Raw genomic sequence first — 21,690 nt, forward strand, 5'->3', positions numbered from 1 at the left:
TGGGGCCTCCTCCAGCCCCTGGGGACGGGCAGGACTGGGATGGGATCGCTGTGTGCCCCCGGGGGGCTCGGGTCCCTGCTTCAGCAGAGGTTTGGCACGGGGAGAGCGGCGTGGCCAGCCCCTGCAGGAGCTGTGCCGGGGGCACCCTGGGGACCCTGCGCTCCCCAAGGGGTCTGAGCCCTCCTGGACTCGGTGCCACCCCCTCTGCTTTGCTGCTGCCGGCTCCGTGCCGGGGAGCAGAAGGTGTGGGGCCGATCCCGGTGCTGGCGGCGCGGGGCCCTTTGTGCTCCTCAGTGTCCCTTTGTCCCTGGGCCGGGGCTCAGAGCCAGCTTTGTGCGCGGTGCCGAGGGGCACAAAGGCACCTTTGTGAGCACAGCACCCAAGGTGCCCGCTGCCTGCGTACCCTGAGCCGGTTCGTGGTGCTGGCACACCACAGGGACCCTTTTTTGTCCCTTTTTGGGCCCCCACCCGCACTGTCCCCAACCCCCCCAGCTTGCGGGTGATATCAGGGCAGGGGGACCCCAAGGCTGACCCCATCACAGCTGCCAGCATCCCTGCTGCCTCCCGTTGCCATGCAGATTTTGACCTTTCTGGTAAGGCAAACCTCAAAAAAAAAAGCTGCCCTGCTTCCACCGAGCCCCCCCCCAGCACAATGGGGCAGCAGCGGTGCTCAGCTGGGGTCTGGGGGCCACAAACCCTGTCCCCACACATCCCTTTGGGCCCCCCATGCCCGGAGCAGTGTTTGGGAAGGATCCAGCCCCACAGCACGGACGCTGCCCCCCCCCGGCAGCCCCATCCCCGGCCACCAGCCGTGTTGTGGGGTGAGTGCAGCGGGCAGCTCGTTAATAATTGACCGGGGGAAAATCCTCCAGCTCGGTGGCTCCGTGATAACAGCCGGGCTGTGTTTACCCAGCGCTGATAACCCCGGCCCCCAGCACCGCAGGCGGCTCTTGTGAGGAGGGGGTGAAGCAGCTGGTGGGGCGAGGGGGGCTTCGTCTGCCCCGGGACCCCGCTGCGGGGTGCTCTGCTCCTGGGGCTGGGGACGCCCCACGGGGCACCCCGCTGCTGCTCCATCCCGGGAGGGCTCTGCTGTGCAAGAGGGGAGGTGGAAGGGAGAAAGGACAGCGCCGCCTTCCCACCCCCTGCTCGGCCCTGGCGGGACAAAACAGGAAGCGTGAGGCGGGGAGCTGCTGTTTATTCGCGCTAGAGGAAAAATAAAATCGGGAGGGCAAAGGGCCAAGGAGCATCTGTGCACAGCTCCACGGTTTCTGTGCGATCCACCGGGCCTGGCTCCGCTGCTACTCCTGTGGGGAGAGCGGGCGGGGGGTCCGGGGGCTGCCCCACGGAGGCAGAGACCCCCAGGAGGGGGGCGTGAGGCTGCAGGGAGCTCACCTTGGCAGCATCCTTTTCTTCGCTCTCTTCCTCATACTTGGGCAGCTCGCTCTCCTCACCCTGCACCACCGCCTCCTCTCCCGCCTGCTTTTTAACCTGAAAGGCAGAGGCTGCCCCACGTCCCCTGCCCGGCTCCCCCACTCCCTGTTCCCGTGGCACCGGGCAGCCGGGGGGGGGCTCCCCGGGGGATTTCGGAGCCCCCTGCAGCTGCCGGGCCGAGCTGCTGCCGGTACCTTGCCGTCTAGGTGCTGTGCCTCTGCCCTTGCCCTCCTCTGCAGCTCCGCTTCAATAACCTCGAAGAATTCCTTCTGGGCTCTGTCCAGTGCCTCTTGGGGGCTCTCCTCCGGAATCTCCTCCGTTTCTGCGTCCTGACCCTCCGACCTGGCGCGCTCCTTCAGCCGCATCTCCCGGTGCCTCGCCTCCAGGATTTTCTCCCTCTTCGTCTCCCGTTCGAACATCTGGGGCAGAAAGGGGGGCTGAGGGGCGCAGGGGACCCCATGGGGACACGGCTGTGCCCGGTGCTGTGCGAGCAGAGCAGGGCTCGAGGGCAGCAGTGACCAAGCAGGCAGCCACACGCTGGCAGCACTGAGAGCTCTGCTGTGCGCGCATCCAGCCGCTCCGGCTCCTACTTACGGCGTTGGCCAGGTTCTTCTCATTCCTCTGCAGGGTGCAGAGCCCGGAGGAGATCTCCAGCAGGGTGACGGTGCCCAGTTTCGAGCCGCAGCCCACGATGCACCCGTTGTCCTGCAGGCGCAGGCTGGAGAGGGGCTCGTCGCAGATCTGGGGAGGGGAGGACGGGCGGGTGGCAGCGCTCAGCCCTTACCTGCTGCCTCGGGGCAGGCAGACCTGGCCAAGCAAACCCATGTGCTGCCCAGTAACAGGAGCCTGCGTGCAACATTTTGGGCTCCAAGGGTTGTGGGGGACAGCTGCTGCTTGATGGAGCACACCCAGAGCCCTGCACGCCCCCCATCTCCTCACCCCATCCCCGGGCGATGCCCACTCCGTGCCCCGCGGCGGTGCCCATGCTCCCCCCGAGGGATGGAAGAGGATCCGTGGGGACCGACCTTCAGGCTGAGGGAGGGGTCGTTCTGCTTGAAGAGGAAATCCCAAACGTCCAGGGTCCCGTCCATCTTGGTTGTGAAGAACACAGCCGGCCTCACGGTGCTCCAGCAGCCGGCCGTCAGGTAGGAGAGGTGGTACCTGACGGGGACCCCGTGCTGCTGGGTGCCACGGGACGGGCTCCCGGCCCCAAATCCCCTCGTTCCAGCACTGCTGCTGTGCACAGAGCCTCCAGCACATGCTTTTAGCCCGGGCTGTCTCTGCTCCAGCACCTCTGGCTCAGTCCCACCACCTCCACCTGGGCGCAGACCCTGCCGCTCACCTGCCCCGGCCGTGCTCTTCCACAGAGCAGGAGGATTTTTTACAGGGCACACGCTGCCACCTACTTGGTCCACATAATCGACGACTCCTTGGCCTCCTCGGACCAGATGCGAGCAGTCCAGTCGCCGACCGTCAGGAAGATTTTGGGGTACAAAGGGTTCCTGGTCAGGGCGTAGACGGGCCCGTGATGGCCGCTGTAGGTGCCGGCGATTTTTTCGGGGGGCGTCTTGGCCTTGCGGTTGCAGGTGATGACGATGCCCTGCTCTGTGCCCACCATGAACTTGGTGGGCTGAGGGAGAGAGAAGCCGTCAGCAAGCTGGGGACCCGGGGACCCCGCTCTTCAGGGGACAGTTGGGCAGTGAAGGGCTCTGCTGCCCGAGCAGACAGCGACAGAGCCCTGGGGCACATCATGATCTGGGGGCTTCAGAGACCAGCTGCCAGCAAGGCCCCTGTGCTTTGGGAGCACGCCGACTCCCAAATTTGGGTGAGAACCTGCTGCCAGCTGCAGCACCGTGCTCCAGGGCTCCCTCTGCGCATCCCTCGTGTGCTGCTCCCCTGCAGCCCTGCCCCTGGGGGTGACCTGGCACTGCCCGCCCTGCTCGGGTCGGGTTTGGTCCTGCTCCTGCCACGTTGGGATTAATTGTGAGCAAGGAGGAGGAGTGGCAGGGCAGGGATCTCACCATGGTGGGCTCGAACTCCAGCGTGATGGCACCCAGAGCGTTCTCCAGCAGCCCCTGGCGCGTGATGTCCAAGACCAGCGTCTCGGTGGGCTCGGAGAGCTTGCGGATGTCCCACCACAGCACCTGCAGGAGAGATGCTGCGGGGCAGGGGCCGATCCTGCTTGGCCGTGGGTGCTGTGGGAGCCGGGCAGCTGCTGTGTGTGTGTGTGCCCGGCCCTTTCCCTTCCCCCTGCCCTCTACCTGCCCGTCGGTGGATGCTGAGAAGCACTCGGTGCCCGTTTTGGACTGCAGCCAGATCGCGCCGTACACGGGGTCCCTGTGGCTGGCCTCCACGGTGGACACCTCCACGGGCAGCCCCCCTTTCCTGGTGTCCCAGTAAGCTGCGAAAGAAAAGGAGCCGTCAAAGTCTGCACCAGCTGCCTTGCCTGGCTCCCCAAAACCATACGAGCGCCCCCCCCCGGGCTGAGACCCTGCTGCTGCGATCACTCACAGGGGGGCCCGCTCCGAAGGGAGGCACGTTTGGCACTTTCTGCAAATGCCACGCTAGGCAGCAGCAACCTATTAACAGCCGCAGCATTTCTCCGCTGATCATCTCTGCAGCAGATGCACTACGACCCCAGAGGCAATTAATCCTCCCAGCTCCCCCCCCAGCTCCACACAAGGGGTTGCAGCAGGAGCAGACGTGGTGGAAGCAGCACCCCAAAGAGCAGATTTTATGCTCGGCGCTGCTCAGAACCATCCTGTGTGACCTGACCCTGGCTGCGCTCCCCCTCCTGCGTGCCCTAGGGGCAGTGCCTGATGAAGGCAGGTCCCCAGGAGGGGCTGCAGCAGACATCCACCCATCCCTCTCCCTGCCTCTGACAGCAGAGGACAGGTCAGGGCGCAAGGACTGTCCTCGGTTGGGTGGCTGGGCCGTGGTGGCAGCGAGCCGTGCGTGCTCCCCCTCGCTCATTTTTAATTAGGCGATGGGATGTGACAGTGGGAGCTCCGCTGGGCCAGCTCCGCACGCCTGGGGAGGCCGGGGTGAAATCCCCTCCCCTCCATCACCTGCGGAGCGCGCGGTAACAGCCCCGTGATGCATGCCCTGTCAGATCCGATCGCTGCTGCAAATGGCAAGGAAAGCATCGAAATGAGAGCAATTAAATCAAAGGGCTCGCGTGGCCAAGTAAATAACAGAGCCATAAAATGAAGCTGGCAAACGGGGGCTCTCTTCCAGGCACATGAAGCAGCAGCACGGGAGGAATTCAGTGAACGAAGCAGCTCTTCTGGGCTTTTGCCACACAAACATTGGGGGCAGCGGGTGATGCAGGAGCACGGCGCCGGTGCTGCTTGGTGGCCTGATCCTGCTTCTGATCCTGAGCTCTGGCTGCCCTGAGTGCCTGCACACCCCTGCACAGTTCCCACTCACACATCAGCCCCTCTGGAGCTTCCTGGGTGAATCCCCGAAGAAATCGAGCCCCCCCAGGCACTCTGCCCTGCCCTCCCCTCATTCCACATGCTGCTCGGCTCAGCACGTGCCTCTCTCTGCACACCAAGCCCCGGGGCTTCAAACCATCCTCAAGATATTCCCAGCTGCAGCCTTACTGCCATTCTGTCACTTGTGACGTGGCGGTGCCGGAGCCAGGCTCCTGCTGAATTAAAACGAAGCTGAAACCTCGTTAGCACGGCCTCACGCACAACCCTTCTTCCTCACCCAGCTGCCCGTTGTAGCAGCCTCCCACCAGGATGTGCGCGTCCTTGGGGTTGTATTCCAGGCTCACCAGAGAGGACGATGGCTTGAGGACCAGCTGTGGCTTGTTGGGGTTCTCTGCCGAGGGGGAACAAGTAAAAAAAAAAACTCTGAGCACACGGACAGCCCGGAGTGCAGCACCCCACCTCCAAACCAGCCTCTTGGCACCGCACGTCAAGGATGAGAAGTGACCTGTCCTCACCTAAGGACAGACCCCTGGTTCTCTGACCCCCCTTCTTTGCATCTTTTCACTCCAAAACACAACAAGTTTGAGAGATTCTTTGACAGAACGGGACAATTCTCAGCCTGATCTTGTGCTGCCTCTTCCTTTCTTAATCAAGCACAAGCAAGCCACAGAAACACAAGAACCACATAAGAGACATGTGGCTCAGCTGCCTGTTGTGGTGGCGGGCGCTCGAGCTCATGAAGTCATGTAGCGGGATTTTAGCGGTTGTTTTCCACCTGTTGGCCAGCTTTCAGGTCCCATTTCTGCCCTTCTTTACATTGATCTGTGGGCAAAGCAGAAACCGAACCCCTGTTCCTCCCCCCCTGGAGTGTTGTGAGGCTTCGTTACATCCGTGAGATGCTTTGAAGGCACAAAGTGCTTCCGCAGCAGCACCATTACCGACTGGTGAGTTCTCTCATTCCCTTACCGAGGTCCCAGATGTACGAGTCCAGGCTCATGTCTTCCGTGCTTTGCTGGAACTCCAGGCAGGAATAAGCCACTGCCAGCTTCTTGCATCTGTCAGGATGCCAGGAGAGATGTGCGGCTGTCCTCTTCGTGATGTTTGGATCCCTTTTCGGTAACAGGACATCAAAAAAAGATGTTAGTTTGTTAACAGTTTCAACGTGCCCTGGGGATGCTGTCTCCCAAAGGAAGCTGTGGGAATCACAATTAAAACAAGCTACAGCTCTCCAGCATCGAGTGCAGGAAACGATTCTCCTGGGGGCTGGGTGGGGGAAGAAGAGTTGATGATTTAATAAAGTCTTTCCAGTTACACATTTCTAAGAATCCAATTACGTTACTGGATCTGACTTCTTGAAATGGCCTAGCAGCCCCTGACATTTAGAAATGATCTTTGAGGCACTAAAAAAAAAAGGTTCCTGTCTAAAGCGCTGTTAGAGGATGCTCAGAGCTGCAGCCATCCCTGGATCCTGGCATCTGTTTCCAAAGTGCTTGGGCAGGGCAGAGAGGGGAGGAACAGAGGGAATGTATGGAGGTACTGAAAGAGCAGTCAGGCATTGGAATGGGTTTTCCAGAGAGGTGGTGGAGTCCCTGTCCCTGAGGGTGTTCAAGGAAAGGTTGGACGTGGTGCTTGGGGACATGGTTTAGTGGGTGCTGGTGGTTGGGGGATGGTTGGACCAGATGATCTTGGAGGGCTTTTCCAACCCTAATGATTCTATGCGGGGTTGTAGCAGGTCTGCCCATCCATAAACCGATCCTAATACTGCTGGATTTCCCCTGCCTTCCCTCCAGGGCAGTTGAACAGAGGGCTCAGCTCACGCAGCCGCCTGCTGTGGCACTACAGAGCCTGGCAAACACCTTGGTCCAGCACAGCCAGCGGCACTACCTGATGACATTGATGGTTTTGGCAGAGGGGAACTCATCCTCCATCTCTGCCTCCTCCTCCTCGCCAAAGTACTCCTCGTAGATGTCGATGGCGTTGTTCTGCCTGACGCAGTGCTCCATCAGCTGCGGGCACAGAGCTGCTGAGGCCGTGCCGCCGCGCGGGGGGCAGCCACAGAGGGGCTGGGGGGCGGTCAGGGCCTCACGGTGCCAAGGTGCACGATGGTGTTGACGTAGTTCTCCTCCTTCTCCACCTTCTTCCGAAAGCGGGCCGTCTGCTCCATCTCCTGGGGGTTGATGTCCTTGGGCCAGCCGCCCTCCACATGGTTCACGCCGCGGGTTTCCACCTCCACCCGCTCCGTGTTGACCTGCGGGGAGAGGAAGAGTGTGGGGCTGGGATGATGGAGGTACAAAGTGCTGGAGGAACGAGGCGATGGAGGTACAAAGTGCTGGAGGAACGAGGCGATGGAGGAATGAGGTGATGGAGAAACAAGGTGGTGGAGGAATGAGGTAATGGAGGAACAAGGTGATGGAGGAACGAGGCGACGGAGGAAGGAGGGGATGGAGGAAAGAGGCGATGGAGGAATAAGGTGATGGAGAAACGAGGGGATGGAGTCACAAAGCAATGGAGGAACGAGGTTATAGAGGAACAAGGTGGTAGAGGTATGAAGTGATGGAGGCACAAATAAATGGAGGAAGGAGGCGATGAATGAATGAGGTGATAAAGGAACAAGGGGATGGAGGAACAAGGGGATGGAGGAATGAGGTGATGGAGGTATGAGGTGATGGAGGTACAAAGAAATGGAGGAAGGAGGCGATGAATGAATGAGGCGATGAAGGAACAAGGTGACAGAGGAATGAGGCAATGGAGGAAGGAGGCAAAACACCCCGTCCCCCTCCCGACCACGCACCTCATGCTCCGACATCTCACTGCCATGCTGCACGGGGGTGTCCACGGGGCAGCGCAGCATGAAGGCCTCGGCCAGGCTGGGGTCGGGCTGGATGTCCACGCACACCTCGGCCGGCCGGTCCGAGAAGTAGCAGGGCCGCCCGAAATCGCTGCGCCGCCTGGTGTAGATGTGGACGATCTCCATGGCCAGACCCAGCCCGGTACAGCCCGGTATGGCCCAGTACAGCCCGGTACAGCCCCGTACAGCCCAGTACAGCCCGGTACAGCCCAGTACAGCCCGGTACAGCCCGGTACAGCCCCGTACAGCCCAGTACAGCCCGGTACAGCCCAGTACGGCCCGGTACAGCCCGGTACGGCCCGGTACGGCTCGGCCCGGCCCGGTCCGCGTCCTCCGTTGCCTGGCAACGGGAGCCCGAGGTCACGTGCCGCCGCCGCCGCCATCTTGGGAAGGTCAAGGCAGGGGAGGTGTCCTCTGCCCGCCGCCATCTTGGGAGGGCAGAGCGTGGTTAATGAGGCTTGGTGATTAGCAGTCAGCTGCAGCTCCCCAAGGGAAAGCAGCTTCCTAATCTGTGCCAGGGTGGAACCAACTGGGCCAGGACGCGGCGCCTGCAGCCCTGCGGGGCTCTGTGTGGAGCAGGGGGTACGCTGGCAACGCCCCCTTGGTGGGGCAGCAGCCATGGCCTCGTCCCCTCTGGCGCCCAGCCCTGGCCCTCTCCTGGTCCCAGAGGTGCCGGAGGTGCTGGGGCGGCTGCAGCTCACGGGCAGATGTGGCAGAACCGTGCCCAATGGCCTCAACACCCAGCCACAGGACCCTGTGCAATATTTAGGGTCGTGCAGGTGGCAGAGGGGGGACCCCCGTGTCCCCAAGGCTTGCCCGGTGCTCAACGTGTCCCCAAGTGTGCCAAGGCCGGCTCCGAGAGGAGAGCGGCCACAGCACGAGCTGTGACCCAACACCAACACACTGCCCAGGTTTAACATAGTTAAATGTTAAATGTCCCATCAACCACACTGCCTGGCCCCCCCAGGGCACCTCCATGCACCCCTCGTGCACCCACAGCCCGTGTCACCCCCCTGTCACTGCTGGAGCTGACACCAGTGCAAGCCCCAGAGGTGCAGACACAAGATTTGAGCCCCATTAAAAACTGCTTGAGCTGTGAAGAAGAAATGCATGGCCCAATATCTGCAGTGGGCTGCTTGTCCCAGCCATAAGGAGCCCCCAGCCCCGCAGAGCCAGGCACACTGGGGTGGGCGCAGAGACCTGACCAGGGACAAGTGTGTGTGAGCCCTGAGAAAGCAAAAAGAAAATGAGTTTAGTACAAGTGTTTATTGTCTTTTCCCCTCAAGGGCACATACAAATCAGGCAGGACTCCCACTCCTCCCAGGAGCCCTAATGAGGTTAGTTCACATGCGTCAAGAAACAGCTCTGCTACCAGTACCGTTACACCAAAACGTTAAAAGCAAAAATAAAAATACTTAAAAAAAAACAAACAAAAAACGGGAAGTTCCAACAGCACGTAATGCTAGTCACATGTAAGGGGGGACGAGAGGATATGTACAAGTTATCTTTAAAAGACACAGTGAGTCACTGTCATCAAGTAATAACCCAGCAGGGCTCTGCTTGCCCCACGGGCAGCCCATGCTGTGTGCTCAGGGTGAAGCTGAGCAGGGAGCAGGGAGGGATGGACGACCAACACCAGCAACACGGGAGCCTGGAGGTTTTTGGGGCAGCCCACGCCAAAATGAGCAGCCACAAAGGATCTGGTTTAACCCCTGCTGGTTCTCCCTGGATCCATCCCAGGAGCTGAGCCCTTGCTTAGCCCCAAGCCCTGGCAATGCCAGGCAGGACGGTGGGGATGTCCCTTCCCCTCTTGGCACAGCCAGCCGCAGGGCTGAATCCTGCTCTGGGGATGCCTGAGTAGTCCCTAAACCTCTCCGGGGGGGTTGTGGTTACCCCAGAGCCATCCTGCACCAAAGAGGGGAGCCTGCCCCAGGGAGCAGAGCTGCCCAAAAATGCCCACAACCCAGCCGAACACCTCCGGCCGCCGTGTGCTGCAGGAAAACCGAGCAGGAGCAGAGGCAGCGAGCCACACCGCGCCTCAGCCCTGCGGGTAACTCGTAAAACCCAGACACGAAGCACAGGAAAAACAGCAAGGCCAAAACCATCCCCATCCCACACCCCAAACCCAGGGCCAGGGGGCAGCAGGGGGGACACGGGGAAGGCGCTGGGATCACTAGTGGTTGGGTCTGCATTGCTACGGGGGTGGAGGAGCACGCAGGGCAGGCAGCCCACGGCCCCGCTCTTTCCCCTCCAGAAAAAAAAAAGGAAGCCAAAACGCGGCCCCCATCCGTGGCATGAAAACCCCAAAGCTGGCACGGGTGGGAAGGGGGAGAAGGCGGTGGGCACGACCCACCCCCAGCCCCGGAGGCGCAGCAGCAGCCCCGCTGCCGGCCGGAGACCTGCTGTGAGTGCCGGGACGCGTCCCGTAAGGCAGGCAGGAAGACGTGAGAGCCAGCAGAAGCTGCCGAGGGAGGAGAGCGGGGCCTGAGGGGCTCCATCAGCCAACGGCTCGACCGCCTCTCCCGAGGGGCTGCCCCGGATCCGTGGCGCGGGGAGCCGGGGGTCTTTGGTTTCCGTCACGGGAGCGCCGGGGGCTTCTTCTGCTCCCAGGAGCGGCTCGGGGCCAGCACTAGGCTGGGAACTCGGTGTTGAAGGGCCTGACGTGCTCATCGGTGACGGACAGGTAGGTGGCTCGCATGCTCGGGGAGTACTGCGGGGAGAGGGCACGCGGTTAGCACGGCCTGAGCCCCCCCCCCGAGACCCCCAGCCACATCCCACAGCACTGGAGAGGGAAGGTCGCTTCCCCTTTGTATTAATTCCCAATTAATTTGCGGTGCTCATGGCTGGGGGAAGGTCTCGCCAGCCTCTCCCCCAGCTGGAATTTCGGTAAGACCCCAAAAAAAACCCTCCAGCCCCTGCCCCAGGCGCACAATGACATTCCTCCAGCACCGGGCCACAGGGAGGGGGCATCCCCGGGCAGGCATTAAGGAAGATTATTTCAAGTTTGTTATTTTGGACCGCTCAAGTCCTTCCTCAGGGATCTGAATCCCGGTTAAATGAGACCATTCAGGGCAGGGAGAAGCGCTCGAATTAATCCCTGCGTCCGTGTCCTCCCCCCCCGGGAACAGCCCTGCCAGCTGCAAGGTCTGCGCAATCGGATTAGAGCAGCGGCTCCGTGCATTCACCTGATTGCAAAAAATGGTCCCTGGCAGGGGGGGGAGCACCTCGAGCACCCCCCGAGCCACGTCCCCAGCACTGCCGTGCCCACGAGGGACGAGCTGGCACGGAGAGGAGCGAGTGCCTCGGAGGTGGGCACCGAAGCAGATTAAATAATGCCAGAACGGGAGGGAGGAGAGCAGGGCTGAGGAGGGAAGGGGATGGAGATGGGGAGCACTTCCAGCCCCTGGGCACAGGGGAGCTGCAAACCAAACGTCTCCAGGGCTTGGGGACAAAATGCAGCCCCTGGGGACAAAACACAGCCCCCCGGGGAAGGGATGGGATCTAAGAGGGAAGCTGGGGACGGGAACCCCCAGCTGCTGCCCCCAAGGAGCACAAGGGGGAACGAGGCGGCCGGACTTACTCTTGATGGGCAACTTAGCTCCAAAATAATTGATGCGAAACAAAACAAAACGAGAAACAAACAAACAAATAAATAAATAAATAAAGCAGGTGTTAACAGGCGGGGGGGGGGGTCAAATAAACGGTGGGGAAAGGTGAACATGCAGAAAGCGCCCTTCAAAAGTCTGGGAATAAATTAAAAAATGAAGCAGACGGCGAGGGGAGGCTATTTCGGTCTCCTCCGAGCACGTGGTGGGTAATGTCCCCCTGCAGCCCCCCCCCCGGGCCGGGGAGGAACTGGGTTAGCAGGGCGGGCAGGAGGGATCCGCAGGAGGGGAGGGGGTGCAGCTCACCCGGCCCCTTCCCCAAAACGGAGCCCCCCCGGGATGCTGGACGCTTCTGGCTGCCCCCAGGGGCTCCTGGGCACCCCCCACACCCCCTCACAAAAAGGATTTGGCCTCGGCCGCCCGCCGTACCGTGGGGGGGGGAGACCCCCTGCCGATCAGGGGCACGTTCTCGTAGCGTGGGTTCCCCCCGAAGAGCACAGCTTGGTTCCTGGGGGGGGAAAAAAAACCTCAGAGGGGGGCGCAGGGCGAGCCCCGCAATCCCCAGGGACCCCCTGGGGGAAAATTGGGGTCTCACGGGGGGGGGGGGGGAAATTTGGTCTCACATGTACTCGGAGACGGGGGCGTTGGAGATGGTCTGCGCGGGGGGGTGCAGGCTGCTCTGGCTGCCCAGGCTGCTGCTGTAGCTGCAGAAGCTGCGGAGCTGCCCCCGCGCCGGGTTGTGGGCGGCGATGCGGCGCGCCTGCGGGTTGAAGGGGTCCTCCTCGTCCATGTCGTCGTAGTCCCGGTCCCTGTGAGGGGGTGAGGACACCAAAATCACCCCCAGGGTGTGTGTGTGGGGGATAAAAGCAAGGTGTGGGGGGGCTCTTCAGGCTCACCTGCCCGCCAAGTGCTTCCAGGCGCGCGGCGTGGCGCAGATGATGGTGGAGAAGGAGGCGGCCACCAGCAGGGAGAAGAGGACAAGGTAGAGCAGCCCTTCCACCCCGTCGTAGCAGATGCCGATCAGGGCGTCCAGGTAGTCCTGCGGCAGGACAAAAAGGTTTGGGGGGGGGGTTAAGGGGAGCCCTGGGAGCCGCCCGTGCCCGCCCCGGCCCCCTGCCCACCTTGTGCAGCCCCCGGCAGTCCAGCATGGCCGTGAGCTGGTGCAGGCTGGTCTCCGAGGCGTTGAGGAGCTGCTGGACCCCCAGGAGGTCTTTCTGCAGGGAATGGGGAGGGAGGGGGGTGAGAAAAGCGTTGGAGCGTGGAGGGGGTGACCCCCCCACACACACCTCCCCTCACCCCATACCTCAGCTGTGGGGAAGAGGGGCAGAGCGAACTGGATCAGCCCCTGGGTCTGGATCTGCATGGTGGTGAGCGAGCGCTGGAAGACGGTGAGAGCCTGTGGAAGGGGGGGCAGCAGGGGGATTATTAGGGCCCACCGCCCGCCTGGCCACCACACTGAGGGTCTCTGCGCCCCCCCATACCTGCTGGAAGGGGTTGCTCAGGCTCTGCTCGCAGTACAGGTAGTAGTGAGCCACCTCTGCAAAGCAAATGAGGCAGCAAAGCAGCGTGAGCCCCCCCGGGGGGTTGAAAGCAGCGTGGGGGGGGGCTCAGCGTGGAGCACGGCCCCCTTGAGACCCTAGGGGAATTTTGGGGAGCACTGGGGTGCCCCGTGGCCGGTCCTTACCCGCGCTGATCTCGCTCTCTGTCTGGTTCATGATGAACTTGTCCGGGGCCACGCAGAAGTCGCTGGTGCCCTGCGGGGGATGAAACACAGCACGGTGGGGGCCGGGAGGGCTCTGAGCTGCCCCCCCCCACCCTACAACACCCACTCACCACCGCCGCCGCCGCGTCCAGGGCCGTGGAAGCCCAGCTGAGGACGAGGGTGAGGAGCCCACAGCACAGCATCCTGCGGGGATGCGGGGAGAGGGGTGAGCAGCGCGGCACGGCCCCACGGGGGGCACCCAGCGCCCGGCCCCCCGCGGCACTCACACGGCGAGGAGGCAGCGGGAGCGCTTGGCCAGCCCCAGGCAGCCCAGCAGGCAGACGGTGAGGACGAGGATGAAGAAGAGGAGGTAGGCCAGCCACCTGGGCGCAGAGGAAGGCCACCGTCAGCTGGTAGCCCCCCCCCCCCCCCCCCCCCGGGGAAGGAAGGGGGTGCTCGGGGTTGGGGGCTCACCGGTAATACTCCACGTAGGCGGCGCGGGCGGCGAGCGCGGTGAGCTGGGCGCTGACCCCGTGCCAGGAGGGCAGCCCCGAGAGCTGCAGGACCACGCCGGCGGCCAGCTGCTGTAGGAACTTGAGGGTCTGCAGGTAGTCGGCCCGGGGGGCCAGCACCTCGCTCAGCCTCCCCAGGTGCTGCTCCAGCCCCCCCTGCAGCCGCTGCGTGCTGCCCGCTACCTGCGGACGGGGCGCAGCGAGGGGTCAGCGTGGCTGGGAAGGGGTTGGGGGGCACGGATGGAGGGTGATGCCCGGGCGAGGATGGGTTTAGGGGGGTCCTAATGATAAATGAGCAGGCTGACGCCCTCCAAAATCAAATATTTGGGTCCCCAAATTGATGGTGGTGCTGAGGGGTGCAGCAGGGAAGGGGAAGGGTGGCAGAAGCCCGGCGGGGACGGCCCCGGCGTGGATAACAAGGCACAAAGGGCCCATTCTGCGGGGCTGACGTCAGCCTCCCGCGCTCGGCCTCGGGGGCTCAGCCCCGCTGCAGGGCTGGGGAGGGTCCCCTGCAGCCCCCCAACACCGCAGCGGGAGCACCGGCCCCGTTCCAGGTTTCCCAGCGCCTTTTTTTCCCCCCAAAGAGGGCGGGGAGGAGCTGCGCGAAGGCAGAGCAGCCCCCGGGGGCTCAAAGGGGGTCGGGGGTCCCTGCCCCGCAGCCCTACCAGCGTGTCGATGCCGGTCAGGGTGTGGTTGGCGTTGTCCAGGGCGTAGAGCAGCTGGTAAACCCCATCGTTGGTCTCGCTGTTCCCATAAAAGCCGATGCCGACGGCCGTGCTGTGGGGACAGAGCGGGGAGAGAGGGTTAGGGAGGGGGGGAAGGCTCACCCCAATACCTCGGGGCTGTGGGGACACAGGGAGGGGAAAGGGGGGCTCCCCGGAGCAGCCTGGTGGCGGCAGAGCCCGCTGCAGAGCCTGGGGAGATGGGGATGGCACCGCAATGGGGACGGCACCGCAATGGGGACGGCACCGCTATGGGGTGACCGCAGCGCATGGGGACACCCGAACCCGGAGCTGCTCAAGGCAAGGCAAATTTGGGGAACCCGCTGGAAGAAACCCACCGGTGAGGAGCAGCAGCGTGGGCAGAGCTCAGAGCCTCTCCCTGCCCCCCTCCCTGCCCATAAAAACACCGCACGCGGCGCCGTTCGCCCCCATGGGGTCCCTAAAGGCTCTCGCAGCTCCAAGCAGCCCCCGCCGAGCTCTAATATTTTGGGGTGGGGGTCACAGATTGTGAGGCTGGGGGGGTCGGCGAGCACTGTGCATAAATGTGTGCCCCCGGGGCTGGGGGAGCGATCACGGGGCGAGCACGCCGAGCTCAGGAGTGACGTTTGCCTGCTCCGGGAAGCGTTCGGGGCCGGACACTGCCCGGGCAAAAAGAAAGCCTTTGTCTGGAGCAGGACGAAAAGCGGCCGCGTGCTGGCCCAGCCCGGCCCCGATGTGGGATGGGGGGCTCATGGGGGGGCTCCTGAGGGTGGGCAGGGTGAAGGAACGGAGCGCTGGCGGCTGCAGGAGAGCCCCCCGCCTTAATTGCTGCGGCCGCAATTAAGGGCAGCCCCGCAGGGGGGCTGCCAGCTGGGTCACGCTGCCGCCCGCCATCTGCTCCGTGCTGGGATTAAGCACCCGGCCCCGCTGCTGCAGACTGGGATTAACTGGGAGGGTGGCACAGCCACAGGGGGGGGGACGGGGATGGGGACCAGGGGGTGCCTGGCATGGCCACGAGGGGATGGGGACCCAGGGGTGCCCAGCATGGCCACGGGGGGGGGTGGGTGGGGACAATATTTAAGCCTCCAGCACCCAAATCTGAATGGGGTGGGGGGGGGACACGGTGGCAGGGCCCCCTCCCCGGTCTCACCAGCAGATGAGCCCGGCGGTGACGGCCATCCAGGTGACACAGCAGGCGTGGGGCCGCTTGGTGTCGGGCTCCTCGTCCCTCTTGCAGCAGCAGAGGCAGAGCAGGTAGGAGGTGAGGAAGAGGAGGTTGAGGCCGAGGCAGACGGCGGCCACCAAGCCCAGGAACAGCAGCGACTGGGGAGGAAAAAAGAGGGGGGGGGGGGGGGGACACGGGGACGCTCAGCACCCCCCGGGTCCTTCTCCCCCGGGGGGGTGATTCCACCGCATCCCCGGGCTCCCCACGGGACGGTCACGGGGAGGAAAGAGGAAGCGGCACCGTCCCTGTCCCCGCTGCCCCCCCCCTTGTCCTCACTGCCCCCCCCTTGTCCCTGCTGTCCCCCAAATTGTCCCTGCTGCCCCCCCCTTGTCCCCACTGCCCCTCTCCTTGTCCCTGCTGTGCCCCCCCTTGTGCAGGACACAGGGTGGGGAGCCGGGGATGCTGGGGGGGGGCTGCAGCGAGTGCTCAACGCTGCCCCCCCCCCCCCCCCCCCAGTACTCCCCAGTTCCCCCAGTACAGCTGGGGGCTCGCACAGCCCCTGCCCCACATCGGGACCCGTTACAGCTCAGACTGGGGGGGGGAGCATCACCGGGAGGGAAGCGAGGCCCCGTTATCGGGGGGGGGGGGGGCTGCATGCGTGTCCCCCCCCTCCCTTAACACGGCGATGGGGGGGGACCGAGCCCCGGGGGGGGTCCTACGGGAGAGGGGGGGGGGGCACGAAGAGGGGGATAACGAACCGGGAGGGGGACACGGGGGGGGGTCAGGAACCGGGGGGGGGGGGGTCGGTACCTGCTGGTATTCGGGGTCCCTTGGGCGGAAGGCGGCGGGCACAGGCTGCAGGCGCAGGTCGCGGTGCGGCACCCCGTGCAGCCAGGCCGCCCACCAGGGCGCCAGGTAATCGGCACGGGAGGGCGGCATGGCCGGGACGGCACCGGCACCGCCACCGGGACCCCGACCCGCACCGGGACCCGGCACCGGCACCGGGACGGGGCCGCCGACAGCGGGGCGGGATGGGGGGGGGGGGGGAGTGGCGCGCCGCCACGCCGCGCGCTCCGCCCCCTCCCGCCAGGCCACGCCCACCTGGTGGACACGCCCACCTCGTGGCCACGCCCCCCGAGTCCCCCCCGGGAATGGGGAGCCCACCGAGCTCCCCTATAGGGCAACGAACCCTATCGGTATGGGGTATCAAACGCCACAGCCTGTTATAGGGGAACTGCTCCCCCTGAGGGGGCTGCACCCTAATGATATAAGGGTCCTGCACCCCATTACAGCCTGCTGTGGGGTATCAGACCCTATAAGGCCCCTGCTGTGGGGTATCAAACCCCATAAGCTCTGTTATAGGGGAACTGCTCCCCCCTGAGGGTCCTGCATCCCACCACCCCCTGCTGTGGGGACATCAAACCCTATAAGCCTCCTGCTGTGGGGTATCGAACCCCATAACCTCTGTTATAGGGGAACTGCTCCCCCCTGAGGGAGCTGCACCCCATCACCCCCTGCTATGGGGCATCAAACCCTATACATGTAACCTCCCCACTACTGGGGAACTGCACCCTAATGTCACAAGGGTCCTGCACCCTGACACCTCCCTGCTATGGGGCCATCAAACCCCATAATCCCCATTATAGGGGCACTGCACCCCCCTTGAGGGAGCTGCACCCTGATACTACAAGGTCAGCACACCCCATCACCTCCCTGTTGTAGGGGAACTGCTCCCCTCCTTAATGGAACCGTACCCTAATCCTACAAGCACCCTGCACCCCATCACCTCCCCTTTATGGGGCCATAAAAACCCATAATCCCCATTATGGGGGCACTGCACCCCCCTTGAGGGAACTGCACCCTAATGACACAAGGGACATCACCCCCATCACCCCCTGCTATATGGCCGTGCCCCCCCCACTGCCTGCAGCAGGGACCAAGCACATTTGGGGCCCCCCTCAAGCACCCCAGGAGCAGCTGAGGACATCCCGGGTGGCCCCAAAACCAGAAACCCCCTTCCCTTGGGCATTTGGGGGTGCCCCCTGCTCGAGACACCCCCCTCAGCCCAGTACGACAGAGCGGGGCCGCCTTCGTGTCCCAGTGCTCACCAGTTTCCCCCCCTTCCCCACCAGCGGTGGCACTGGGGGCACCGCCTGGGGTTGTTTTCCAGCAAGGCCAAACCCCACAGCCACAAAAGATTTAATTTTTATTGTAACCAACGCGGAGAAATCCGGACAGAAACGGTTCATTTCAGCTCCTTCACGGCCAAACCTAGCGAGGAGAGAAAAAAAAAAAAGGATTTAATGGGATGAGGGGCGCTCCTCACCCTGCCCCCTGCCCACGCTCCTGGGATTTTTCCGGCCCCGGGGAGCCCCCGTTGGACCCCCCCACGGGGTACCTGGGGGCAGGGGGTACCTGGGGGCAGGGACTGCTTCAGCTTCTCGGCCTTCTCCTTGTCCGTGATGACCAGCGTGTACAGGTAGCGGCTGCAGCGCACCTTGAACTTCACATTGTCCTTGTTCTTCTTGATTTTGACGGCTGCGGGATGGGGGAAGGGGTCAGCGGGACGGCACCGCCCCCACCCGCTGCCCACAAGCTTTTTATTTATTTAAGTTTTACAAATCATGTCAGAAAAAAGCGTTTTCTGTAGAACAAACCTTCCGCATCCCACTCCAGCTCTCCCCCATTCCCCCAGCAGCTCCAGCCCCACCTGCACGGCGCAAAACCCAACCCCAGGAACTTCCCCACACCACAACAACGGACTGAACTGGTGAGCAGCCACAGGGCACAGCCCCCCTCGAGGCTTCCCGAGGGAAGTTTACGACCAGCAGCACCAAAAATTTATCGTGTCGCAAATTTCCAGCAGAGCACGGCAGCGCACGCCGGGCTTATTTCCTCCTGTAGGGTTTATTTCCTCCTGTAGGGTTTGTAGGGTTTTATTTTTTTCCTGTCATCTCGGTGTGCCTGAGGAGCAGCAGCATCTCCTGCAAAGCACCTCCTGGACTCTTTCCACCTCCTTTACGGCTGTCTGGGGGCATTTATCCAAGCAGCCTGCTCAGAGCTCGGGGCTGTGCCTCTCCTTTCCTGCTGTAGGGCTCGGTGTTAGAGATATCAGAGCTGCTGTAGGATCTGGAGCACGCTGAGGGGCGCTGGGAGGCTTTGTGAGCGGCTGTCAGCAGCCGTCAGAGCGCCTCACACCGAGCTGTCCCCCTCCTCGCCCACGCTGCCGGGGCTAACAAAACATCTCCAGAACTGAAGCGTCGCTTCCCCCTGACAGCTAAATCCAAACAGGGAAAACTCTTGCACGTTGTTAAATACAGACAAAACGCTTCAGCTTTCTCAATTACAACGGTCTTTGTGCTCGCAACAAAAGAAAACTCGAATTTCAGCACGATTCACTTGTCATTTTGTTTAAAACTCCGCAGCATCTGACACCCTGCAGCTTTCCAAACACTTCGCTGAGCCACAGACGGGGCAATATCAGCAAAGAGTTTCCCACCAGCCGCAGGGGGGGGGTCTGGCAGGAGCACCAGGGTGAGGTGCAGGGGAAGAAATGTGGCTGAGCGAGCAGCAGCCCCATGCACAGCTCACCCGCAGGGTTATGCCACAGCTCCCTGCGGCCAGCACGGATTCGCTCAGCCTGTACTCAGCACAACCTGCCCCAGCTGTCCCTGACGATGCTCCCAGCCAAAGCCCAGCACCAGGAGCGCATCAGGAGCACCCCAGGGTGGGTGAGGGGGCACAACCCCGCCCCGCTGCCCCCCCCAGGACCACTCACACTTGGCGTTCCTTCCTCCTGGCTGTCAGCAGGAAGTCCTTGATCTCCTCAATCTTGCGAGGCTGAAAATTAAAGCACAAACTCAGTGCATGGCCGAGGGCTCACGCACCAACTGCATCACCCACAACCCCCCCCCCCCCCCCCCAACGACTTGCTGGGGGCCAGGACGCTGCCAACCCCCCCCAGGAGCTCCCCCAGCCCCCAGGACACCAATCTGGGGGGGGCTGTGGCTGTGCCCCCCACCCCCTCACAGCATCACCCCCTCCCTGCAGCCCCCCCACCCGCACCTAGAGACCCCCCCCAACCTCCCACACACCCCCGTTTCCCCCCCAAAACTGCGCAAACCCCAGCCCCAGGGGGGAGAAATCGCCCCCCATCTCCCCCCTTGCACCCCCCCAACCTGAAAAGAGCCCCTAGAGAAATTAATTAAAGCCCCCGCCCCCCCCCCCCAGCCCCTCACCATGGCTCCGGGCCGGCTCCGCTGGCTCCAACCTAGGGGCAGACACAATCCAAGATGGCGGCCGCGCATCCAACCCAACCCCCCCCCGGGCCCCCAAACCGCCGCCCCCATCGCCCGCCCCCCTCCGTTTCTCCCGCCCCGCCCGCCCCCCCCGCCCGCCATCGGACCCTCCCGCACTCCCCTCTTCCTCCCCCGCCCGCGGCCCCCGGCGCCCCCCGGCCCCGCACAGCGGCGGATGGCGGCGGATTCCGCGCCCCCCCCCCCCCCGCCGCCACTCACGGCTGCGGCCTGCGGGTAGAAAGAAGCGGCCACTTCCGCATCCGGGCCTTCACCCCCTCCTCTAGCCCCGCCCCTCGCGGCGCCGCTACGGGGCGGGCCGAGGGACAAAAAGGTTCAGGAACGCGCTGGGCCGTGAGCGCGAATGTGGGGGGGGGGGGGGCCCGGCCCGGCCCCATCCTGGGTGGTCGCGGTTTGGGGTCGGGGTTTGGGGGGCTCCGTGTCCCCCCCCTCCCTGGACCTTCGGGGCTCCGCCGTGGCCCCCGCGCTCTGTGGGTGTGGGTGCAGTGCGGCCGCTCGGCCACCAGAGAGAGCCGGAGCCACGCTGATAAAAAACACCCCCCAAAAAAAACCCAAACCGCCCCAAAACAACCCTAAACCGCCCCAAAACAACCCCAAAATCCTGCTGTGCTTTAAGGCCCGGTGGGATCGGGCGCTTTGTCCCCGGGGCACGGAGAGCTCATGTGAGCTCACACGAGTGTGCACAAACACCCCGGGATGGGGGGCACCCAATGGGTGCCAGCAGGGACAGGATTTGGGGGGGGGGCTCCAAAACACCCCCGTTAACAGGGAACTGCAGCCCCAGGGGTTGCTCGGGGTCTGCTTTATCCCCGTCCCTTGCACACCCCATCCCTTGAATGTCCCCGTCCCTTGCACGCTCAATTCCTTGCACACCCCACCCGTTGCACACCCCATTTCTTGCACGTCCCCATCCCTTGCGCACCCCACCCATTTCACACCCCCTATCATCCCTTGCACACCCCCACCCATTGCACCACTCACCCCTGCACACCCAAGCAGCCCACACTCGCACACCCACACAACATCCCCTGCACACCCACGTGCACACCCACGAGTCTCCAGCCCCACTCCCCCCCCCACTAATTACCACCAGCACAGCAATTAGGAAAACCCTTCCCAGCACCAGGGAGCGGCCGTGCCCCCCCGAGCCCCCCGATCCCCTCCAGGATGAGGATGAGGATTTTTTGGGGGGGCTCCCATGGGTGCCCTCTGGGTGGGATGCCCCCAGCCCAAGCGAGCTTTTTAATGGTTTGATTTACTTATCTCATCTCCGACCGGCTGATCTACTCTGCTGCTCCTTAATTGCTTCAAAAGTTGAGCAGTTTTTCATGTTTTAAGGAGTGCTGAGTTGTGTAATTAAAGCACTGGCAGCGTAAATCAACGGCGCGAAGAAAGACAGCAGAGAATTAAGCCAGCTCCCTTGGCAGGGCAATAAAACCAAAACGGCTCGGAAGGAGCCCATATGGCCACGATGCTGAGCACTGGTGCTGTGACTGGGTCAGGATCTGATCCTCCAAAATCGCCAGGTTTTGGCCCAAAACGCGGCGTGGCCTCGCTGCCGCAATCTCCCTCGTCCCACGGCCCCTGCGCCTGCCCAGCAAGGCGTTCCCGTTCCCGCCTGGGAATGGGTTTGCTTTTACTTTATTAATATTATTTAAAGGCAGAGTGGGCGTATAAATCAACAAAAATAATTCATGAGCGTCGTTAGCTCCTCAAAGATGGGATCTTTTCATGTCTGGCTTTACATTTAAAAAAAAATAATAAATAAATAAAAGAGCCACCACGTTCTGAAAATGCAGCTTTTAAAACACATCAAATGCGCTTCCTCCCCGTCTCCCACCGGCCCCGGCTCCTCCGCGTAATGAAATTCAATTAGCATCCTTAATTCACCCTCTGGCTACCGGGTTTATGTTAAAACCTCCTTCTGGTTCTGCTCGGGAGGAGCGGTGCTGAGGGCACGGCGCGTTTAACCC

The 21,690-nt window shown here is 62.9% G+C and overlaps 3 protein-coding genes across 3 annotated transcripts; all 3 read right to left on the reverse strand.

Moving 5' to 3' along the window:
* Positions 1-1,298: 1,298 nt before the first annotated feature.
* On the reverse strand, positions 1,299-7,842 carry DNAI2 (dynein axonemal intermediate chain 2; the record flags this gene model as incomplete). Its single annotated transcript, XM_084298318.1, has 13 exons — positions 1,299-1,304; positions 1,393-1,488; positions 1,626-1,850; positions 2,026-2,172; positions 2,457-2,592; positions 2,838-3,061; positions 3,453-3,575; positions 3,693-3,832; positions 5,146-5,259; positions 5,835-5,977; positions 6,753-6,874; positions 6,955-7,116; positions 7,660-7,842. The coding sequence occupies 13 exons, from the start codon at positions 7,840-7,842 to the stop codon at positions 1,299-1,301; spliced, it is 1,821 nt and encodes a 606-aa protein (XP_084154444.1).
* Positions 7,843-10,345: 2,503 nt separating this feature from the next.
* On the reverse strand, positions 10,346-16,340 carry TTYH2 (tweety family member 2; the record flags this gene model as incomplete). The annotated part of the gene is made up of 14 exons (XM_084298497.1): positions 10,346-10,426; positions 11,751-11,829; positions 11,945-12,130; positions 12,218-12,360; positions 12,443-12,535; positions 12,625-12,717; positions 12,803-12,858; positions 13,006-13,075; positions 13,155-13,227; positions 13,311-13,406; positions 13,498-13,718; positions 14,201-14,312; positions 15,387-15,559; positions 16,212-16,340. The coding sequence occupies 14 exons, from the start codon at positions 16,338-16,340 to the stop codon at positions 10,346-10,348; spliced, it is 1,605 nt and encodes a 534-aa protein (XP_084154623.1).
* Positions 16,341-17,594: 1,254 nt separating this feature from the next.
* RPL38 (ribosomal protein L38) lies at positions 17,595-19,990 on the reverse strand. The gene is given in 6 exon segments (XM_084298705.1): positions 17,595-17,672; positions 17,817-17,939; positions 19,180-19,186; positions 19,188-19,241; positions 19,640-19,671; positions 19,919-19,990. Coding segments are annotated over 5 exon segments (213 nt in total). The 5' UTR covers positions 19,643-19,671; positions 19,919-19,990; the 3' UTR covers positions 17,595-17,646.
* Between the last annotated feature and the right edge of the window lie 1,700 nt (positions 19,991-21,690).

The sequence above is a fragment of the Netta rufina genome, assembly GCF_964035555.1.
Source record: "Netta rufina genome assembly, chromosome: 19".
In the NCBI taxonomy this organism is placed as follows: Eukaryota; Metazoa; Chordata; class Aves; order Anseriformes; family Anatidae; genus Netta; species Netta rufina.